Consider the following 17825-nt stretch of genomic DNA (forward strand, 5'->3'; position numbering starts at 1 on the left):
TTAATTTTCAGACCAGACAACTGTTCGAACAAGCATAACACCAACTTCATGTTTCTCGCCTTCGCCAAGTCATGCTCCATAAAGATGATAGTATCATCAGCGTACTGTAGGACAGATACACCTCCATCCATTAGATGAGGTACCAGGCTACCTACTTGTCCTGCATCCTTAGCCCTCCCTATTAGAATTGTCAACATGTCAGCTACAATGTTGAACAGAATAGGTGACATTGGATCTCCTTGTCTCAGGCCCTTATGTGTTTGAAAATAACGACCTATGTCATCATTCATTTTGATTCCAACACTCCTTGTTGCGTGAAAGATTCTATCTGACGACGCCAAGCGGGATCAAAACCTTTCATCCTCAACGCCTGTTGAAGGAATGGCCATTTGACTTTGTCGTACACTTTTTCGATATCCACTTTGAAAACCACCTCATCTAGTTTTTTCATATGAATTTCATGGAGCGTTTCATGCAGGACCACCCCCCCTTCAAGGATGTTCCTATCTGGCATGAAAGCAGTTTGGGAAGGCTGCACCACAGAATGCGTAATCTGTGTGAGTCTATTAGTCTCAACCTTGGTGAAGATTTTGAAATTTATATTCAGAAGACAGATGGGCCTAAACTGCTCAATTCGGACCGCCTCTGTCTTCTTTGGCAACAAAGTAATAGTTCCAAAATTCAGACGAAACAATTGAAGCTGTCCAACGAATAAGTCGTGGAACATCGGAAGCAAATCTCCTTTAATAATATGCCAGCGTCTCTTATAGAACTCCGCCGGGAATCCATCCGGCCCTAGAGCAGAGTTACGCTTCATCTGAGCAATAGCTTCGAACACCTCTTTCTCGGAAAATGGGGCTGTTAAGATATCATTTTCATCTAAAGCCAACTGTGGGATATCCTCGTTCCGCGACTCATCAAGCGAGACGAAATTATCCTCCGGAGGCCCAAATAACTTCTTATAATACTCAGTGATGTAAACTTTTAAATTTTCCTGCCCTACAATTGTCCCTTCTTCTTATAATACTGTTTCCCTGCCTGGCTGCTTCGGTCTCATCCAGCGGCGAAATGATTCCTGTTTTCTTTTTCTCCCTCTCTCTCGCCTTCAATCCTCTACAGGATTCTGACAGCCTGTGCGAGGTGTGATTTTGTAGCGGCGACTGAGCTGCTATCTTATCTTGGTTGTATTTTTCTTTCTTAAGTGACAGACGCGCATAGTCAAGCATGTCTCTTTCTTTTGCCCATTCATCCCAGGAAAATATCCGCAAAATGGTGCTCTCTTAATCAAACGATATTTTAAGCTGCTGTCTTATCTTGGTTGGCTGTATTTCTCTTTTCTTAATAACTGATGACGAGCTTAGTCAAGCGTGTCTCTTTCTTTTGTTCATCGAAGAAATATGCACAGTGTCACCCTCTCAATCAGACGATATTTTAGGGTTTTTTTCAGCATCCAGAAGCTTTGCTGGTCGATGTATTGGGAAGAAGTGGAAAAGCAAACAAGCACAAGGGGTGGCACGGAAATAGCCTGGGATCCGGGCGGGCGGCAATGATCACTGCTAATTACAGGAAACAATGCTTGACAGTCCAGACCCCCTCCATCGAGAAGAGACGGGCAGGCAGAGGCAGTACCGGTCGCACAGCGGGCAGGCAGTATGTGATGGAGGTCCATGCCAATTTTATTTATTTTCGAGGCAAAAGGTCCATGCCAAATGCAGCGAGCGCAGCAGCTCGATGCGGCCCGGATGGGTTATGTTTGGCAGAACGAAGACAGATAGTGGTAGCCAAATGAATACTTTTGCATCACTTTTTATAACCTCTCCCGAAAATTCATCAATATCTACACCATCCTCCATCCATCCTTACTCGAACAAGAGCAGGCCCGGATGGGTTATGTTTGGCAGAACGAAGACAGATAGTGGTAGCCAAATGAATACTTTTGCATCACTTTTTATAACCTCTCCCGAAAATTCATCAATATCTACACCATCCTCCATCCATCCTTACTCGAACAAGAGCAGGCCATCATGTCCGGAGCATGGACACGACGAGATCTACGCCCGTTTCCCCTCACCGGCAATGGCCAGCCTGACGGAGCCGAGCTCGTCACCAGAGCTGAGCCCTCTCCCTGATCATGTTGGAAATGGGGTGCCAGCCCGCCGTCAGCCACGGCTTCTTGGTCGCCGGCGACGCGAAGTTGAGCTCGAACATCTCCTTGCTCACGTTGCCGCCCTCGCAGAAGCCCACCAGCCGGGCCACGATGTCGGCGCTCTCCTCGATGTGCGCCTCGTCGTCCGGGTCCGTCCACAGCTTGCTCGCCAGCTGCAGCTTCCGCTGCTTCGCCTCCAGGGGCACCCGCCACTTGATGAACAGCCGCTCCCGCTCCTCCTCCGTCATCTTGGACCCCATCCGCCTCGCCAGAAACTCCCGCTCGTTCCTCAGCGCCTTGATGCTGCAATTGTGCAAAAATGAACGAAAGCTGAGCCATTTGGAGCTAAATGGTTTGTGACATTCAGTGACGACTGATGAAACATTTTGACTTGGACTGATCGTGTTTACATCACAGACAAGGACGTGCATATTAACTCATGGCTAACTACAACTTAAAAAAAGACTGATGCCTAACTAGCAGAGACGTATGAACATGACGACGAAATATGTTCATAATCAGAGAAAAGGTTGTGGTTGTTGAATGATGGTGAACTAGCACAGACGTATGAACATGACGAAATCTGTGCATAATCATAGAAAAGGTTGTGGTTGTTGAATAATGGCTAACTAGCACACAAATATGAACATGACGAAATATGTGCATAAATCATAGACAAGGTTATGGTTGTTGAATGATACCTAACTGAAATGACTAAAGCTCATCGCAGTAGGGTTTCGACAACATCTCTCTTTTCTAGTACTATCCCACTCTACTTTCTTGCTTCTAGAGTTAACCAACATAATCTGTAAAACAGAAAGAAAAAAAGATGACAGGCAACATATTTACCTTGAGGCTCGAGAAACTGCATGCTCGTCACCAGGTGCAGCAGGGCTTGCATCACCGACCTCAGCCAAATGCTGCTGCAACCACAACAGTCTTCGGACTTCGACTTCGATGTATATCTGGTCTGCCGTGTCCCCCCTGAATAGCCGATAGAACTGGGTCCTGTGTATGATCGATACGTAACAGATATCCCAAAGCTGGATAATGTGCTGCATCTGCTCCTTAAATAATCTCTCCCATGACTCAGGGCCGTCTTGTAGACATCCGGCATTCTCTTGTGGATCTTCTTCCATGTCATTTGGTTTGCCTTCATTACATTCCAACTCCAAGACCTGTAAGAACATTTCAAGGCAACTATTTTAGCTGGAAAAACAAAATAACTCCAGAATGACCAACAAGTGAATTTGAACGCAAGACCAGGACCTGGCAGACAAGCAGCTGCTTTTGGTACTGAAGTTTCGCCACCCGCTCCTTCAGCTCTGTCACGTAATCCCTGATGTTCCTTACATTTTCTTCAGCAGCATTTTGGAACATCCTCTGCATCTTTTTCATGTTCACTGAGCCGGATCCCCTGTTGCGCGGCGCTTCATCACGCGACGATATATCTCCAGTGTCTTCACTCTTGGCGGGAGTAGCTTTTCCTGAATCCTCATGAGATGCAGTGTGACTGTCTGGAGCTCTGTTCTCAACTTCTGGCTCCAAAGTTCTGGTAGAAGAGTCAGGAGAGCAAGGTGCTCGTGCTAGATTTGGTCTGTTCAGGTTGCTCACGCCCAGTGGAAGAAGCATCCTCCTCTTCTTTTTTGACGCATTGGACTTTGTGGACGACTCATTACACTGCGTGCCAGCATTTGGAAGTGACATGACCAATTTGTCAATAGACCTCTGTACATTTTCTAGTTTCGCCTCAAGTTTAGCAATGTCACTGCCTTGCATATGCAGCCTGGTAATTTCATCTTTCAGATCAGACCCATTTCCTTCATCTGTAATCATCTCAACATCTCTGTTCTGAGATCTCACAGACTGCATCTCCCTGATTTCTGCCTGAAGTTTTGCAATAGTTTCCGCTGCATCTTGGTTGCCATGTTTGTGGCACTCAACCTCCTTGTGCAATACTTCAATAGCTCGGTTCGCTTCAACCTCAAGCTGTTGCTGTAGCTGCTCGAGCTTGCGAATTTCATGCTTTAGCATAAATGGAGCAGTCGATGATTGCCTGATTGAATTCCTTATCTTGACCATTCTACTAGGCTGTAGTGACCCAGAAAATGTGAGGCACTTTCGGGCCGTTTGTGGCGAGTCAAAGGAATTCCACCCCTAAAAAAATGATGGATTTGGAAAATATTTAGTTAACAGCAGAAGAAATACGTTCCTGATGGGAAAAAGGCAAAAATCTTACTTGCTTGTCACCCATCTTCTTTCGTAGTTCTTCGAGTTGTGAACGTGCATTATCTCGTTCTTTCCTGAGTTCTTCCATTTCTATTTCCATCTGCAAGGTTCACTCTATTATACTAGACCAATTGCAAAATTAAATACAGTGAATCCTCAAAAGGTAAAAGCAAGCATTTCATCCTTGCTCAGAGACCACCTTACCTGTTTAATTTTGCTGTCCTTCTCCATTATGAGGATCTCAGAAGGGGAGGCATGGTCGGCAGTCCTTTGTCCTGCTTGTAACCTAGCAACTTCCATTTGAAGCTGCTTCACAAGTTGCTTGTCAGATATAACCTGTATGGACAATGAAATGGTAAGTTGGTTTCAACAACCAAAAGGTGTGACAAAGAACCTCATAGTCACAGCTCTTACCATATTAACTTTTGCAGTATTTGTGACCTCCTTGGCACAGGTTGCAAAGAATAAAGTATTTCTAGATTGTTCTACGTATGTCAGGGCTGGGCTCATGGTACAGATAATGGCTGTTCTTGCATTCCCACCCAAAGAAAGTTGCAAAATACGTGTGAGCTTCGAATCCCGATATGGTATGTGTCCACTTCTTTTCTCCGAGCTGCAATCCAAATTTATATTTAAGAATCCTCAAATAAATAATAATTGGTCTGTTTGAAGTTCCGACAAGGATGAAAACTCTTTTCCTCAGACATTGCTGTTAAAATTAAGAAACCTATGCAGATGCTGGCTGTAATATCTTACTAACATAATCTTAGTGCTAACTGCTAGTCCACATAACCTTTCTAATTATAAGCATTGCTGAAGGGGTGCACAGTTTCTGAAACTCAGGTATAATTTGTAGCATCTTTAAGTACTAATTATCTGCATCAATGATAGTTTATGCAAATTTGTAGCATCTTTTAGATATTTGTCAGGTTCATTAGAAAAACATGTGGAGGAGCAAACTGAACTTAATGCAGTAACCATATCATTTTAGTGGTTATCTAAGTATTTACCATGGTTCATGCTGCTAACCTGTGAGGTATTCTAATTAAATGTACAATGAGAACCAAAAATTGTAGGTAACATAAATGAATTGATTTGAATGAAATAACCATCCAGTAATAGTTTAATATGATGAGTTTTATCACCCTGCAATATGATAAAACTACTGTTTATTAGTCATCAATAGTTTGAACTTTCAGTCATTTAGCCAACAGACCCGAGAATCTATTACTATGAGATGTTTAACAAAAGAGAAAATTTTCATATACACAAAATGACTCGCTCAAAATTGTTGGAATTGGACTAACTAGGTGCATAATAACATCTTTCACTTCATAAAATGCCTTTGTAAAAATATGTTCATCTGATGCATTTCATTTACACTTCAGTTGAGCACTTCTGTATGAAATTCATTAGTAGCTAAGTTGCCACACTAACTTGAGAGATTGTTACATATCCAACAAATAGCTAGAGTTAAGACTAAAGAAACAGTGCATCTAAGTAATTTGGGAACTAGTTTTCAAATGAATGCAGGGAAAAAGCTATTAAAGCCATGTGGACCAAATTTCCTATGTAGAAGTGCCTTTACAAAAAAAAATCAGACCTTAGCTTCCGGATGACTTTAGTCAAAGTCAACAAACTGCGATTTATGTGGGATCCTTCTTTCAATCTTGCACCAATTGCTTGTGTTTGTGCAGCCCGTTCGCTTCCAGCAAGGTCAACAAAGTTCTACAAACAAAGCAAAAACCAAATCGTTACGACCATGGACAACAAAAATCGTCATACCACATGCCAAAACTAAAAGTAGGACAGTATGCTTACTAGACTGGCAACAAAAGATTTGACACAGCCTGATACCTCACGGAGCCTACTCTCCACTGTCTGCATAGAGATATATACACAAAAGAAACATTACTTCTTTGCTCAATACATTTTCCTTTGAAAGGTTTAATGTAAACAGGAAATGTTTTTCTCATATACCAGCTTAATGATTTGGTGGGAGCGTGAGCTAGCATCGTTTAGTGCAGTCTCCCCAACTTGTCTTTGTTCTGCAGTTATTTGGTAGATCAGTAACAAAATATCACATAATTAACAGTACATATTTCTTCACAAATAGTAATAACCTTCACAAATGCTGATTAGATGCCTCAGATGTTCTTTGTCCTTGGCAACTTGTTCATCCAACTTATCCACAATGGGTCCTTTCTGTGAAACCAAAATATGTTTTTACAAGATCATTACATCATGAAGGGGAATTTCTTAAGGACAGTGTATTGTTGAGCCAACAAACCTCAGGATCATCTAACAGCCGAAGGGAACCAGAGCCAGGTTTTAAAAGATCCTTCACATCCTCATTGTAGATTTCCATAGCAGATATCTTGATAGTAAATTCCCTCTCAGGAGTCTAAGCAATAGACAAAAGCCAGAAATGGTTATGTCTTACAAACATGTAGCAGACTTTACAGACTTGTTGTTTCAGAAGATGCACAAAACTCACATTTTCTATGTGCCTGTATAAATCACTAACAGCACTCTCTGTCACACCTCTCATGGTAAATGTCTTGCCACTGCTAGTCTGACCATAGGCAAAAATAGTGGCTGCAAAACAAAGATAAGAAAAAGGTCATTGGCAAATGAGCATTCTACTAGCACCAGTCTTGAAAGTAAGCACTAATCTACCATTAATGCCTGTCAATGCAGACATGGCAACATCCTTAGCTCCATCTTCATAAACCAGACCCGTCTGACAACTCTGCCCAAACACCTTATCTGCAAGGGGTACATAGGCATTAATTAGTCAAAGAAGATCACTTCTTTGATGACAACAGAATCGATTGATTTGATCTCTGGACATAGTACCAAAAGTGTAAGAGGTGGGTGCAGCCCGGTCCTGTGGGGGGCCCTTGTATAGAATTGTCTGGCTATCAGCACATTCCCACACAACCTGATCCTTCATGGCCAGCTCCTTCTTGCTCAATGGTCGCACCCTAACCGTGACAAATATTTTCTCCTCCTTGGACTTGGAGCTACCACCAGGGGTAAGGGTTGGTGCACGCTCAATCTTTGACATAGGGGTGCTTGGTGGCCTTGATGCAGCCATGTCTTTTAGTTCTTGTTGGTGTACAAAGTCCTACGATCTGAACTGCAGCCAGAAGGCTGGGAAACAAGAAGTCAGCCTTAACTATTACGGAAAGGGACAGTGGCAATTGTCAGGTTCAATTTTCTAAAGAGTAATACGGATATAAAATGAAGTAAGAGCCTCATCATCAGCCATCAAAAACACTAATACTGAGAAAGTGAGAATGTGGGAAACAATTTCAAAGAATGCAGGATATGTTGCTACTATGATCTGCACAGTTAGGTGCCTCCGGTTGCTGATCAATGCAATAAACAGTCATTAAGTTCTAACAACAGAAATAAATAAGTCGTATCAGTTAGGTGCCTCTGGTTGCTGATCAATCCAATAAACAGTCATTAAGTTCCAACGACAGAAATAAATAAGCGTATCAGATTTTACTTCACCATTTATGACTATTATTACACAGCTATCAGGCCAGCAACGGTCCCAAATTTCGAATCATCAATCTCTGCATTTCCTCTAGCTGATTAAATGGCCCTCTAATACAGCTTCCACTGAACAATACGAGCACAAATCCGGATGTTAACTAATTTCCTGATAGGCATGTGGTAGCTGCATTCGCGCGGGTCAGGATCAGATGCCACAGTTTCCTATTCCAAACTACCGTAAGCACACCCCAAAAATAAAAGGAATCATTATCGACACCGGCCGAACTCTCGTAAAGCCAAATGCATCTCAAACGCTAGTAAGTGGGTTACCCGAGAGCCCAGCGCAATCGCTTACCTAAACCGGGCTGGCGAGCGGGGATACTCGGCCGAAGCCCTCAATTCCTCCGGAAACAGAAGCTGCTATCAGTCAACAGTCCGCGCCGCGCAGGCAGCAAGCAAAATCCGGAACAGACTGGAGACAGGGAAGGGTGAGGGTCAGCGTAAACGAAACTGCAGGAGCAATCCAGGCGGGGGGTTAGGGTTCGTCACCAGCGACTGAAATCGGGCCAATCTCGGAGGGATCTCCGCGCCCGCGCGCGCCGGTCGCTGCCCGGCGAGCGAAGCGGGGGAGGAAAGCGCCGGCCGCGGGCGGAATCCCTCGGAGGCGGAGGCGCGCTCGGGGGGGGGGGGGGGGGGGGGGGCGGAGAGGAGGGCGCCCTCGCTCGCTGGATGACGCCGTGGCGAATGGGGGAGGGGAGAGGACGAAGGAGGAGAGAAGTCGTGCGAGCGGAGCGGGCGGGGGTAAGTGAGGCCGGCGGGGCCGCAACGGCTAGTTCAGATTTGGAAAGGCGTTACCAGAAGCCCCCCGCAACTCGCTGCGACGTGGGCCATGGTAGGCTCGCATGGCGCCTGGACCTACCTGTCGGCGAGCGGAGTTTTATGGTAGGTTTCGGTTTCAGGTGCTTCGCACTACGGGGAGCTGTCTATGGCCGCTAGCCGCCACCGGTAGGCTACCACGGGCGTAAGCTCGGGAATCGGGACGAATGTGACTTTTGAATTTCAATTTGAACAAAATTTGCATTAATATAATCGGCTTGATATCCGTGCAAGGATTCCAGCGCGAGCTGCTCTGTAGTGTATCCAGCACTGGTGCGTCATCCCAACCAACTCCGTCATCTCCATTTAGGTGGCGTTTGGTTCGAGGGCAAGGCTGGATTGGCTAAGGATATCGCTAGCCAACTGGTTAGGGATAACCACCTTTTGTTGTTTGGTTGAAATGATGAGAATTGGATAGGTCGTTGTGTTGACCTCTTTTCTATTAGAAGGTGAGATTACCCGTACATATGCATTTCTAGTTATATTTTTTTGAAATCTCATTATACCATATTCTTGTGCTGATTGTTGTCACCATCCCAAATTATTACCTTTTTTATTACTGAAAATTGTCACCTATGAACCACATTTGGAAGTCAAACAGATTGATTTTTCTGAAAGTGCATATTACAACCGCTTTTAAGCAAGCAAATAACGCCTGAATCTGGGATTTGCATAACGTCAAACACAACATAAAAAAAGCATCAGTATTCAGCGTTGTGGTCGTGCCTCTATTTGGGAAAACAACAGACATATATGTTTCTGCAGTTTTAGCATGTCAACCAAACTGGAGCAGAGCGCTCTACTTTTCCATGGTTGATGCAGAGAAACGAGGAGAGAGATCGGATCGGAGAATAGACAAGAATAAAGGAGAGAAGAGAAGCATCGCGATTCCACGCCGCCGGCGCTCGCCGAGCGCAGCCGCCGCCTCTACCCATTCCATGCCGCCGGTGCTGCCCGTTACCCGCCGCCGACGCTCGCCGAGCGCAGCCGTCGCCGGTACCATTCCACGCTGTCGGATCCCCTGATTTCCCACCGCCGCGGCCAGATCCAGATCCAAAATCGCCCACAAGCCGCTGGCCTCTCATACCGTCGCCGAGAGGTGAGAAAGGGGCTGGTTCTGTCGCTCAGGTCAGATGCGGGAAGATAACGTTTCGGGGCTGCAGGAGGTGACCGAAGTGCAGCGAGTGCGGGTGGTTGCCACCATCTGTCAGATTTTCGCGGACAGCCTCAGCCAGTTTTCCATGGGAATATTCGGGAATCGTGGCTGCCCTCAACCAGCCCATCCTGTCGTCTAAACAGCTGCTATCCCTGAAAAAGGTGGCTATCCCTATCCCATCCTCGGATAGCCACACAACCAAACGCCACCTTAGGCTGATTATATCGGGGGTAACAACATCTACGATCGCCATGGACAAATCCGGTCCTTCAAACGCTCACGAACGTGGTGATTTACTTGTTGTCGGAGCTATCCTCGCCATCGTTGTTCTCTTTCTCCTTTTTTGTTGGCAGTCCGGCCATGACATGGACCGTCTGATTCTGCTTTCGGGCAAGGGCGCGCGTGTTCCTCCGTTGTCGTTTCTTTATGATGCGAGCGCGGATGGCTTCCTCCTTTGTGGCCGCCAGCGCCGCCGCCTCAGCCACCTCCGCCATCGCCATTTCCGCTGTGATACGGGCCTCGACGGCCCTTATGCTCTCCTTCCAGGGTGGGCTGACTGTTTCTGGTGGGACTCATAATCCGCCCGATCCGTGATAGGGAAGGAGAGATTTTTTGGCTGCCGGGACCGCGATGATCCAGCCCCAGAGGACCCGAGCGCCCATTGAGCCGACGCTATGGAGTCGCGCCGGACAGATCCGTCCGTTGGTCGGGCGTTGTCCTCTCGGGAGCGGCGGAGTGCAATGTGGACCGTCATTGCCTCCTCCAACCCATACGGGATGACACCCCAGTCGACGGATCCGGACTGGTCGGAGTCTGATCCGCTGCCCGCCATGCGGGAGACGGCTGAAAATCGTCGGAGGTGAGCTCGGGTGGCGGAGGGAGTGGGGGGAGAGGAGGGTGAAGTGGTTAAGGTTTGGTCCGACGAAGGATGGGACGAATTTATATGGGGTCGGGTGGGCTAGCGTGGGCCGGCTCTGACGTGGCAAATGCGCCCGGGAACCCCATATCCGCCCCATATTTGGGCTAGATATGAGGGTTCCAATCAGTCCGGACGTTTGAGGCCCATTTGAGGCGTCTGTCTAGGTCAAAATTTTGTGACCGGGCGTTTAAGGAAGGTTTGGGGTGTCCGTCTGTAGATGCTCTAACTTAGTTAGGGGGTGTTTGGTTGCAAGGACTTTTTGTGTTGGAACTAGAAAAAGTCCCTAGCAAACCAAACAGGATGGGACTTTTTGCTAAAAGTCCTTAGAAGCACCTCCTTAAGAGTCTTTTTCAAAAAGTCCTAGAGACTAGAAAAAGTCTTAGGACTAGAGAACCAAACACCACCTTAGTAAAATAGCGTATTTCAAGAAAAATTTGCTTATGTGGCATGTAGTTAGTGAGGAGACATGTGCTTTTTTTAATAGAGGAGATAAGTATATACTGTAAGTTACTGTGACATAACGCAACCCAAAGCAAAACGAGTCTACAATCTAATAAATGTGAGCATAGACTAGTCATGGTGGGGAGTAATATATGTATGGTATCATGCAAGCCATCATTTATTAAGACGTAGACTCATTTATTAGGAGCGTTATGTTACAATGACATATTACACCCATGTTTTTATTTTAGTCCGCATATTAAATTTAGGCGAAGTCAAGCTTTATAAACTTCAACAACATTTATAAACAAAAATATTAACATATACAATAAGAAATCAATACCATTAAATTTATTACTGAATATACTTTCACATCATATAGATTTGTTCTAGTAAATGTTTGTAGTTTTTTCTATAATTTTGATCAAACTTGACGAAGTTTGACTTCAATTAACCCTAACATGCGTAGTAAATAAAAACAAAGAAAGTATGTTACTCCAAGCATCCTTATTAAATACATGCAACATAAGCAAAAAAAATAGATGTCATATTACTTGCTAAGGTACTTTTACTATGACCGGCCTAGCACATTAGAAGATGCATGGCGACCTAGATGGCTACAAACTGGACGAGCCTGCGAAACTGGACACAAAATCCTTCTAATCACAGCGCTAAATTCTCACTTATACTTCCGAAATTTAATGCACTGATTTAATCTCACACATTCACATGTAACTTTTATCACAATTGATGCATGCACGTCGATCTTAAAAGACAATGTCACACATAAATAATTAATGTTGGTACAGAGTATAGATAGTGTTTACATAAAATTTAATCTAAGTGCACAACTCAAGCATTACCTTCTTGGTTTTCACTGTAGGTCCACATGTACTCCACATATGGCCATTGCAAAGCCTTTTGAATATCGAAGATCGCGGAAGCACGTTGATATCGTTGTGAGAACCTGACATTCCAAAGAAAGCATGTCAAATTCATAAGTCATGTGATGTCATCGCTTCTAGTATGATGGTGGACTCTCTCGTGTGACATTGATACATTCCCCGCAAACTTTTGGGGTAGTTCTTCCATTGTCAATGCATGCAATCAATCAATTCGAGCATTCCTGAAAATCCATGCTTGTCTCTTCAATAGCCAAGAACTTCTCTATGTCCTGCACATTTGGTTCTCTGAGATACTGTAACGCCCTCGATGTGGCTATATCTCCCACGTGTCGAAGCACGATTTAGAGCCATAACCGCATTGAAAGCAATGTCGCAAGTGAGGTAATCTTCACACAACCCATGTAATACATAAGGGAAAAAGGATACATAGTTGGCTTACAATCGCCACTTCACACAATTACATGAATAAAGCATTACATCAACAGTTACAATCAAGGTCCGACTACGGAACCAAAATAAAGAAGACTACCCCAAATGCTACACAGATCCCCGATCGTCCCGACTGGGCTCCACTACTGATCGACTAGAACGGAACAACACAAAGGACAAGATCTTCATCGAGCTCATCCTTGAGCTTGGTTGCGTCACCTGCACGGTTTCATCGGCACCTGCAAACTGGTTTTGGAAGTATCTGTGAGTCACGGGGGCTCAGCAATCTCACACCCTCGCGATCAAGACTATTTAAGCTCATGGGTAAGGTAAAGGTATGAGGTGGAGCTGCAGCAAGCGACTAGCATATATGGTGGCTAACATACGCAAATGAGAGCGAGAAGAGAAGGCAAAAGCACGGTCGAACAACTATGATCAAGAAGTGATCCTAGAACAACCTACGTCAAACATAACTCCAACACCGTGTTCACTTCCGGGACTCCGCCAAGAAGAGACCATCACGGTTACACATGCGGTTGATATATTTTAATTAAGATCAACTTCAGGTTTTCTACAACCGGACATTAACAAATTCCCATCTGCCCATAACCGCGGGCACGACTTTCGAAAGTTCAAATCCCTACAGGGGTGTCCCAACTTAGCCCATCACAAGCTCTCACGGTTAACGAAGGATATTCCTTCTAGCGGGAAGACCCGATCAGACTCGGAATCCCGGTTACAAGACATTTCGACAATGGTAAAACAAGACCAGCAAAGCCACCCGAATGTGCCGACAAATCCCGATAGGAGCACACCGGATTGTCCAAGCTTCCGGTAGGCCAGCACAGAGTTGCCCCTGGTGGCCACCGGTAGCTGACAGGTTGGACCAACACTCAGAGGAGCACTGGCCTGGGGGTTTAAATAAAGATGACCCTTAAGTCTGCAGAACCCAAGGGAAAGAAAAGGCTAGGTGGCGAATGGTAAAACCAATGTTGGGCCTTGCTGGAGGAGTTTTATTCAAGGCGAACTGTCAAGGGGTTCCCATTATAACCCAACCGCATAAGGAACGCAAAATCCGGGAACATAACACCAATATGACAGAAACTAGGGCGGCAAGAGTGGAACAAAACACCAGACATAAGGCCGAGCCTTCCACCCTTTACCAAGTATATAGATGCATTAATTAAATAAGAGATATTGTGATATCCCAACAAAATATCCATGTTCCAACATGGAACAAGCTCCAATCTTCACCTGCAACTAACAACGCTATAAGAGGGGCTGAGCAAAGCGGTAACATAGCCAAACAACGGTTTGCTAGGACAAGGTGGGTTAGAGGCTTGGCTCAACAATATAGGAGGCATGATAAGCAAGTGGTAGGTATGCAGCATAGGCATAGCAAAAGAGCGAGCAACTAGCAAGCAAAGATAGAAGTGATTTCGAGGGTATGGTCATCTTGCGTGGAATCCCGCAAGGAAGAAGAACGAATCCGTGAAGAAGACAAACGGTCGTAGTCGAATGGGTCCTCACAAGTGCGACGTTATCGGAACCAACCCGAAGAAGCAACACCAGAAAGAAGCACACAATATAGTAAACAACCACCACATGAACATGGCATGATGCACAAACCAGTATGATGCATGTCCGGTTAATGAGGCATGTCATGGCAAAGTGCACAAGCAATTCTACAAATTAAGTGGAGATCAATATGCAACGGTGCATATTGACGAAACACCACGACAAGTTATTTAGTTCGATCTCGTTTATGTACCCAACAATATTAAATGTTGATTAGCATGGCAAGGGGTGAAGCAAAACAAAACTACCTATCTAGGCAAGTTTAAATGAGGCCGGAAACAACGAACAACAATTCCGGTAAATCCCCATATGCATATATTAGGTTTGGTACTATTCTGCCCTAAACACAATTTTATAGTTGTTAAACATGCAAAGTAAAACCATCATGTTAAACTAGGCAAAATTCTACCCCATTTACCTATAAAGTTTGTTTAAAACCGAGCTACGGTTATTTAGATATGAATTAAAACATTTTAGCAAGTTATTTGTACAAATTTAAACAAACGTCAAGTTTAAACATTTTAAACATGGATGCAAGTAGCATATTATGAAACTAGATGAAATTCTAAGCATCTTTCATATATTAAGTTTTTACATGTGATGCTTAGTTTGTGAGTTAAAATATGCATGAAGTTCAAGGGTGTTTCTGCAAAACTGTTCTACTGGAATAAAAGATAAATTCGCAGAATCTGGGAAAAATATAGAAGCGGGCTGAATCTGGGCGTACAGAGCATGGCCCAACAGCAAGGGAAAAAAAGAAAGGCGCTCAGGGGGGTGGCCTCACCCAGTGGGCTTCGGCCCGGTCCAAGGAGGAGCAAGACGGGCTACAGGAGGGGTGCGCTGGGCCTTGCGACGCGGGAGCCCATGCGCGTGCGGGCAGAGGAGGCACGTAGGGCGAGGGGCTTGTCCTCCTCTTGCATGGAAAGGCAGCGACGGCGGTTCTGGCGGTCAACGACGACATGGGATGGCGGATCCGCTCGGGGAGGCGAAGGGAGGTCAGATCTGCGGCGGTGGAGCTCGGATCCGGGGCGCCTGGCCCGGATCTAGCCAACGGCGACGGTGATGCGGAGCTCCGGCGATGGTTGAACATGGTGGCGGCGGGCCTGCGGGGAAGGAAAACTGAGGGGGTTAGGCAGAGAGATAGAGGAGGGAAAGGAGACATGGCGCGGCAGCGGATCTGCCTGGGGTCGGGGCTCTCCTGGCGGAGGTTCTCGTCGGCGGCCACGCTCCGGCGACGTTGGCGGGGAGGCAGCGACGAGGGCGAACGGGAGGTCGGGGCTCTCCTTGCGGGAACGGCGCCGCTCGGGGGCGGAGCATTCGGCCGACGGCGGCGGAGCGCTTGGGCCGCGATGGGCTTCCCGGGGCCCGAAGCGGGTCCTGGCGGGCTTGGCGGTGGTGGGAGGTTGGCTGGGACGCGACGTGGAGGCTTTGGAGTGGTGGAGGGCGCTGCTCAGGTGGCGCAGGCCAATGGCAGCTTGCCAAGTGGCACGGAGGAGGTGGAGGTTGCCGGAAATTGAGGAGAAGGAGGGTCGGTTGTGGCTGGAGGCGCGATTCGAGGGGAAGGGGTGGCGCTAGATCCGAGGGGGGAGGTCTAGGAGGTAGGGGAAGACTAGGGATGCCCAAATTTGGAAGGGAGGGGTGCTTAAATAGGGTAGGGGGGTCTAGGGTTAGGGGAACTAGTCCGTTTTCGGACCATTTGATCTCGATCGGACGGTTCGAAATGTATGGGTAGTGTAGAAGGCCGTGGGCTGCGGAAGAGAAGAGAGGGAAAGGCCCGACAGCAGTTTTCGGAGACCGAAAACGTCCGATGATTTGACCGACTATAAAGCCGCTAAAGTTAACCGTTGGGGCGTCAAACGGACTCCGAATGCGATGAAACTTGACAGACGGTCTATCTACACTATAATAAGACCACATGCCAACTTTCAACCCATTCCGAGAAGATTTTCCGGCCACTTATAAAACACTATTTCGGACAAGCCGCGGGCGCGTGCAAGTGTGTCTGGGCTCCGAACGGACAACGGATGGAACTGGGGTACCCGGACGGATGCAAGTTTTGAAAACATGATGATGCAATGCACATGATGACATGACAAGATGCAACACACAAGCAAATGACATGGCAACGACAACGAATAACTGGAAGACACCTGGCGCAACGGTCTCGGGGCGTTACAGATACTTAGATCCAAACACATCCACCACGGCGCGGGCAACCTTGACAATAGTCTTCAAGCACATGCTCTCCCCCATCCTGACCATCTCACCAACGATATATGCAACAGTACCAAGTGCAAGCATCCTCAGAGCAGTTGTGCACTTCTGCTTGGCAGAGAAAGAGAGTTGCCCGCAACAATCCCTTGTGAGCTTAAAGTAGTTGTCGTGTGCCTCCACTCCCTCCACAATACACAAAAACAATGGTTTCCGCATGCAGAAACAATGACGAAACAATGGATCATCCGGGGAAGTAGGATTGGGAGCAAAGTAGTCTTTGTGCGGTAGCTTTGCTCTGAACACCCTATCTCGGTTGATCACTCTTCTCCCTTTGATTGAGCCCTTGAAGTTTGATAACCCACAAGTATAGGGGATCGCAACAGTTTTCGAGGGTAGAGTATTCAACCCAAATTTATTGATTCGACACAAGGGGAGCCAAAGAATATTCTCAAGTATTAGCAGCCGAGTTGTCAATTCAACCACACCTGGAAACTTAATATCTACAACAAAGTATTTAGTAGCAAAGTAATATGATAGTAGTGATAACGGTAACAAAAGGTAACGGTAATAAAAGTAATGTTTTTGGTATTTTGTAGTGATGATAGCAATAGCAACGGAAAAGTAAATAAGCGAAGAACAATATATGGAAAGCTCGTAGGCAGTGGATCAGTGATGGAGAATTATGCCGGATGCGGTTCATCATGTAACAGTCATAACCTTGGGTGACACAGAACTAGTTCCAGTTCATTGATATAATGTAGGCATGTACTCCGAACATAGTCATACGTGCTTATGGAAAAGAACTTGCATGACATCTTTTGTCCTACCCTCCCGTGGCAGTGGGGTCCTTACGGAAACTAAGGGATATTAAAGCCTCCTTTTAATAGAGAACCGGAATAAAGCATTAACACATAGTGAATACATGAACTCCTCAAACTACGGTCATCACCGGTAAGTATCCCGATCATTGTCACTTCGGGGTTAACGGATTATAAGACATAATAGGTGACTATACACTTGCAAGATAGGATCAAGAACACTCATATATTGATGAAAACATAATAGGTTCAGATCTGAAATCATGGCACTCGGTCCCTAGTGACAAGCATTAAGCATAGCAAAGTCATAGCAACATCAATCTCAGAACACAGTGGACACTAGGGATCAAACCCTAACAAAACTAACTCGATTACATGATAGATCCCATCCAACCCATCACCGTCCAGCAAGCCTACGATGGAATTACTCATGCACGGCGGTGAGCATCATGAAATTGGTGATGGAGGATGGTTGATGATGACGATGGCGACGGATTCCCCTCTCCGGAGCCCCGAACGGACTCCAGATCAGCCCTCCCGAGAGGTTTTAGGGCTTGGCGGCGGCTCCGTATCGTAAAACGTGATGATTTCTTCTCTCTGATTTTTT

General features: G+C 46.0%; 1 protein-coding gene across 1 annotated transcript; it reads right to left on the reverse strand.

Annotated features, from left to right (window-relative positions):
• Positions 1-1919: 1919 nt before the first annotated feature.
• On the reverse strand, positions 1920-8558 carry LOC125510656 (kinesin-like protein KIN-7A). Its single transcript, XM_048675898.2, has 16 exons — positions 8432-8558; positions 8238-8354; positions 7235-7531; positions 7055-7144; positions 6873-6973; positions 6666-6779; positions 6499-6580; positions 6356-6423; positions 6197-6256; positions 5979-6103; positions 4790-4988; positions 4580-4711; positions 4386-4475; positions 3416-4303; positions 2996-3324; positions 1920-2449 (listed from the first exon to the last, which is right to left on the reverse strand). The coding sequence occupies exons 3-16, from the start codon at positions 7473-7475 to the stop codon at positions 2104-2106; spliced, it is 2865 nt and encodes a 954-aa protein (XP_048531855.2). The 5' UTR covers positions 7476-7531; positions 8238-8354; positions 8432-8558; the 3' UTR covers positions 1920-2103.
• Positions 8559-17825: the final 9267 nt, after the last annotated feature.

The sequence above is a fragment of the Triticum urartu genome, chromosome 5A (genome assembly GCF_056163025.1).
Source record: "Triticum urartu cultivar PI428250 chromosome 5A, HENAU_Tu73, whole genome shotgun sequence".
Lineage (NCBI taxonomy): Eukaryota > Viridiplantae > Streptophyta > Magnoliopsida > Poales > Poaceae > Triticum > Triticum urartu.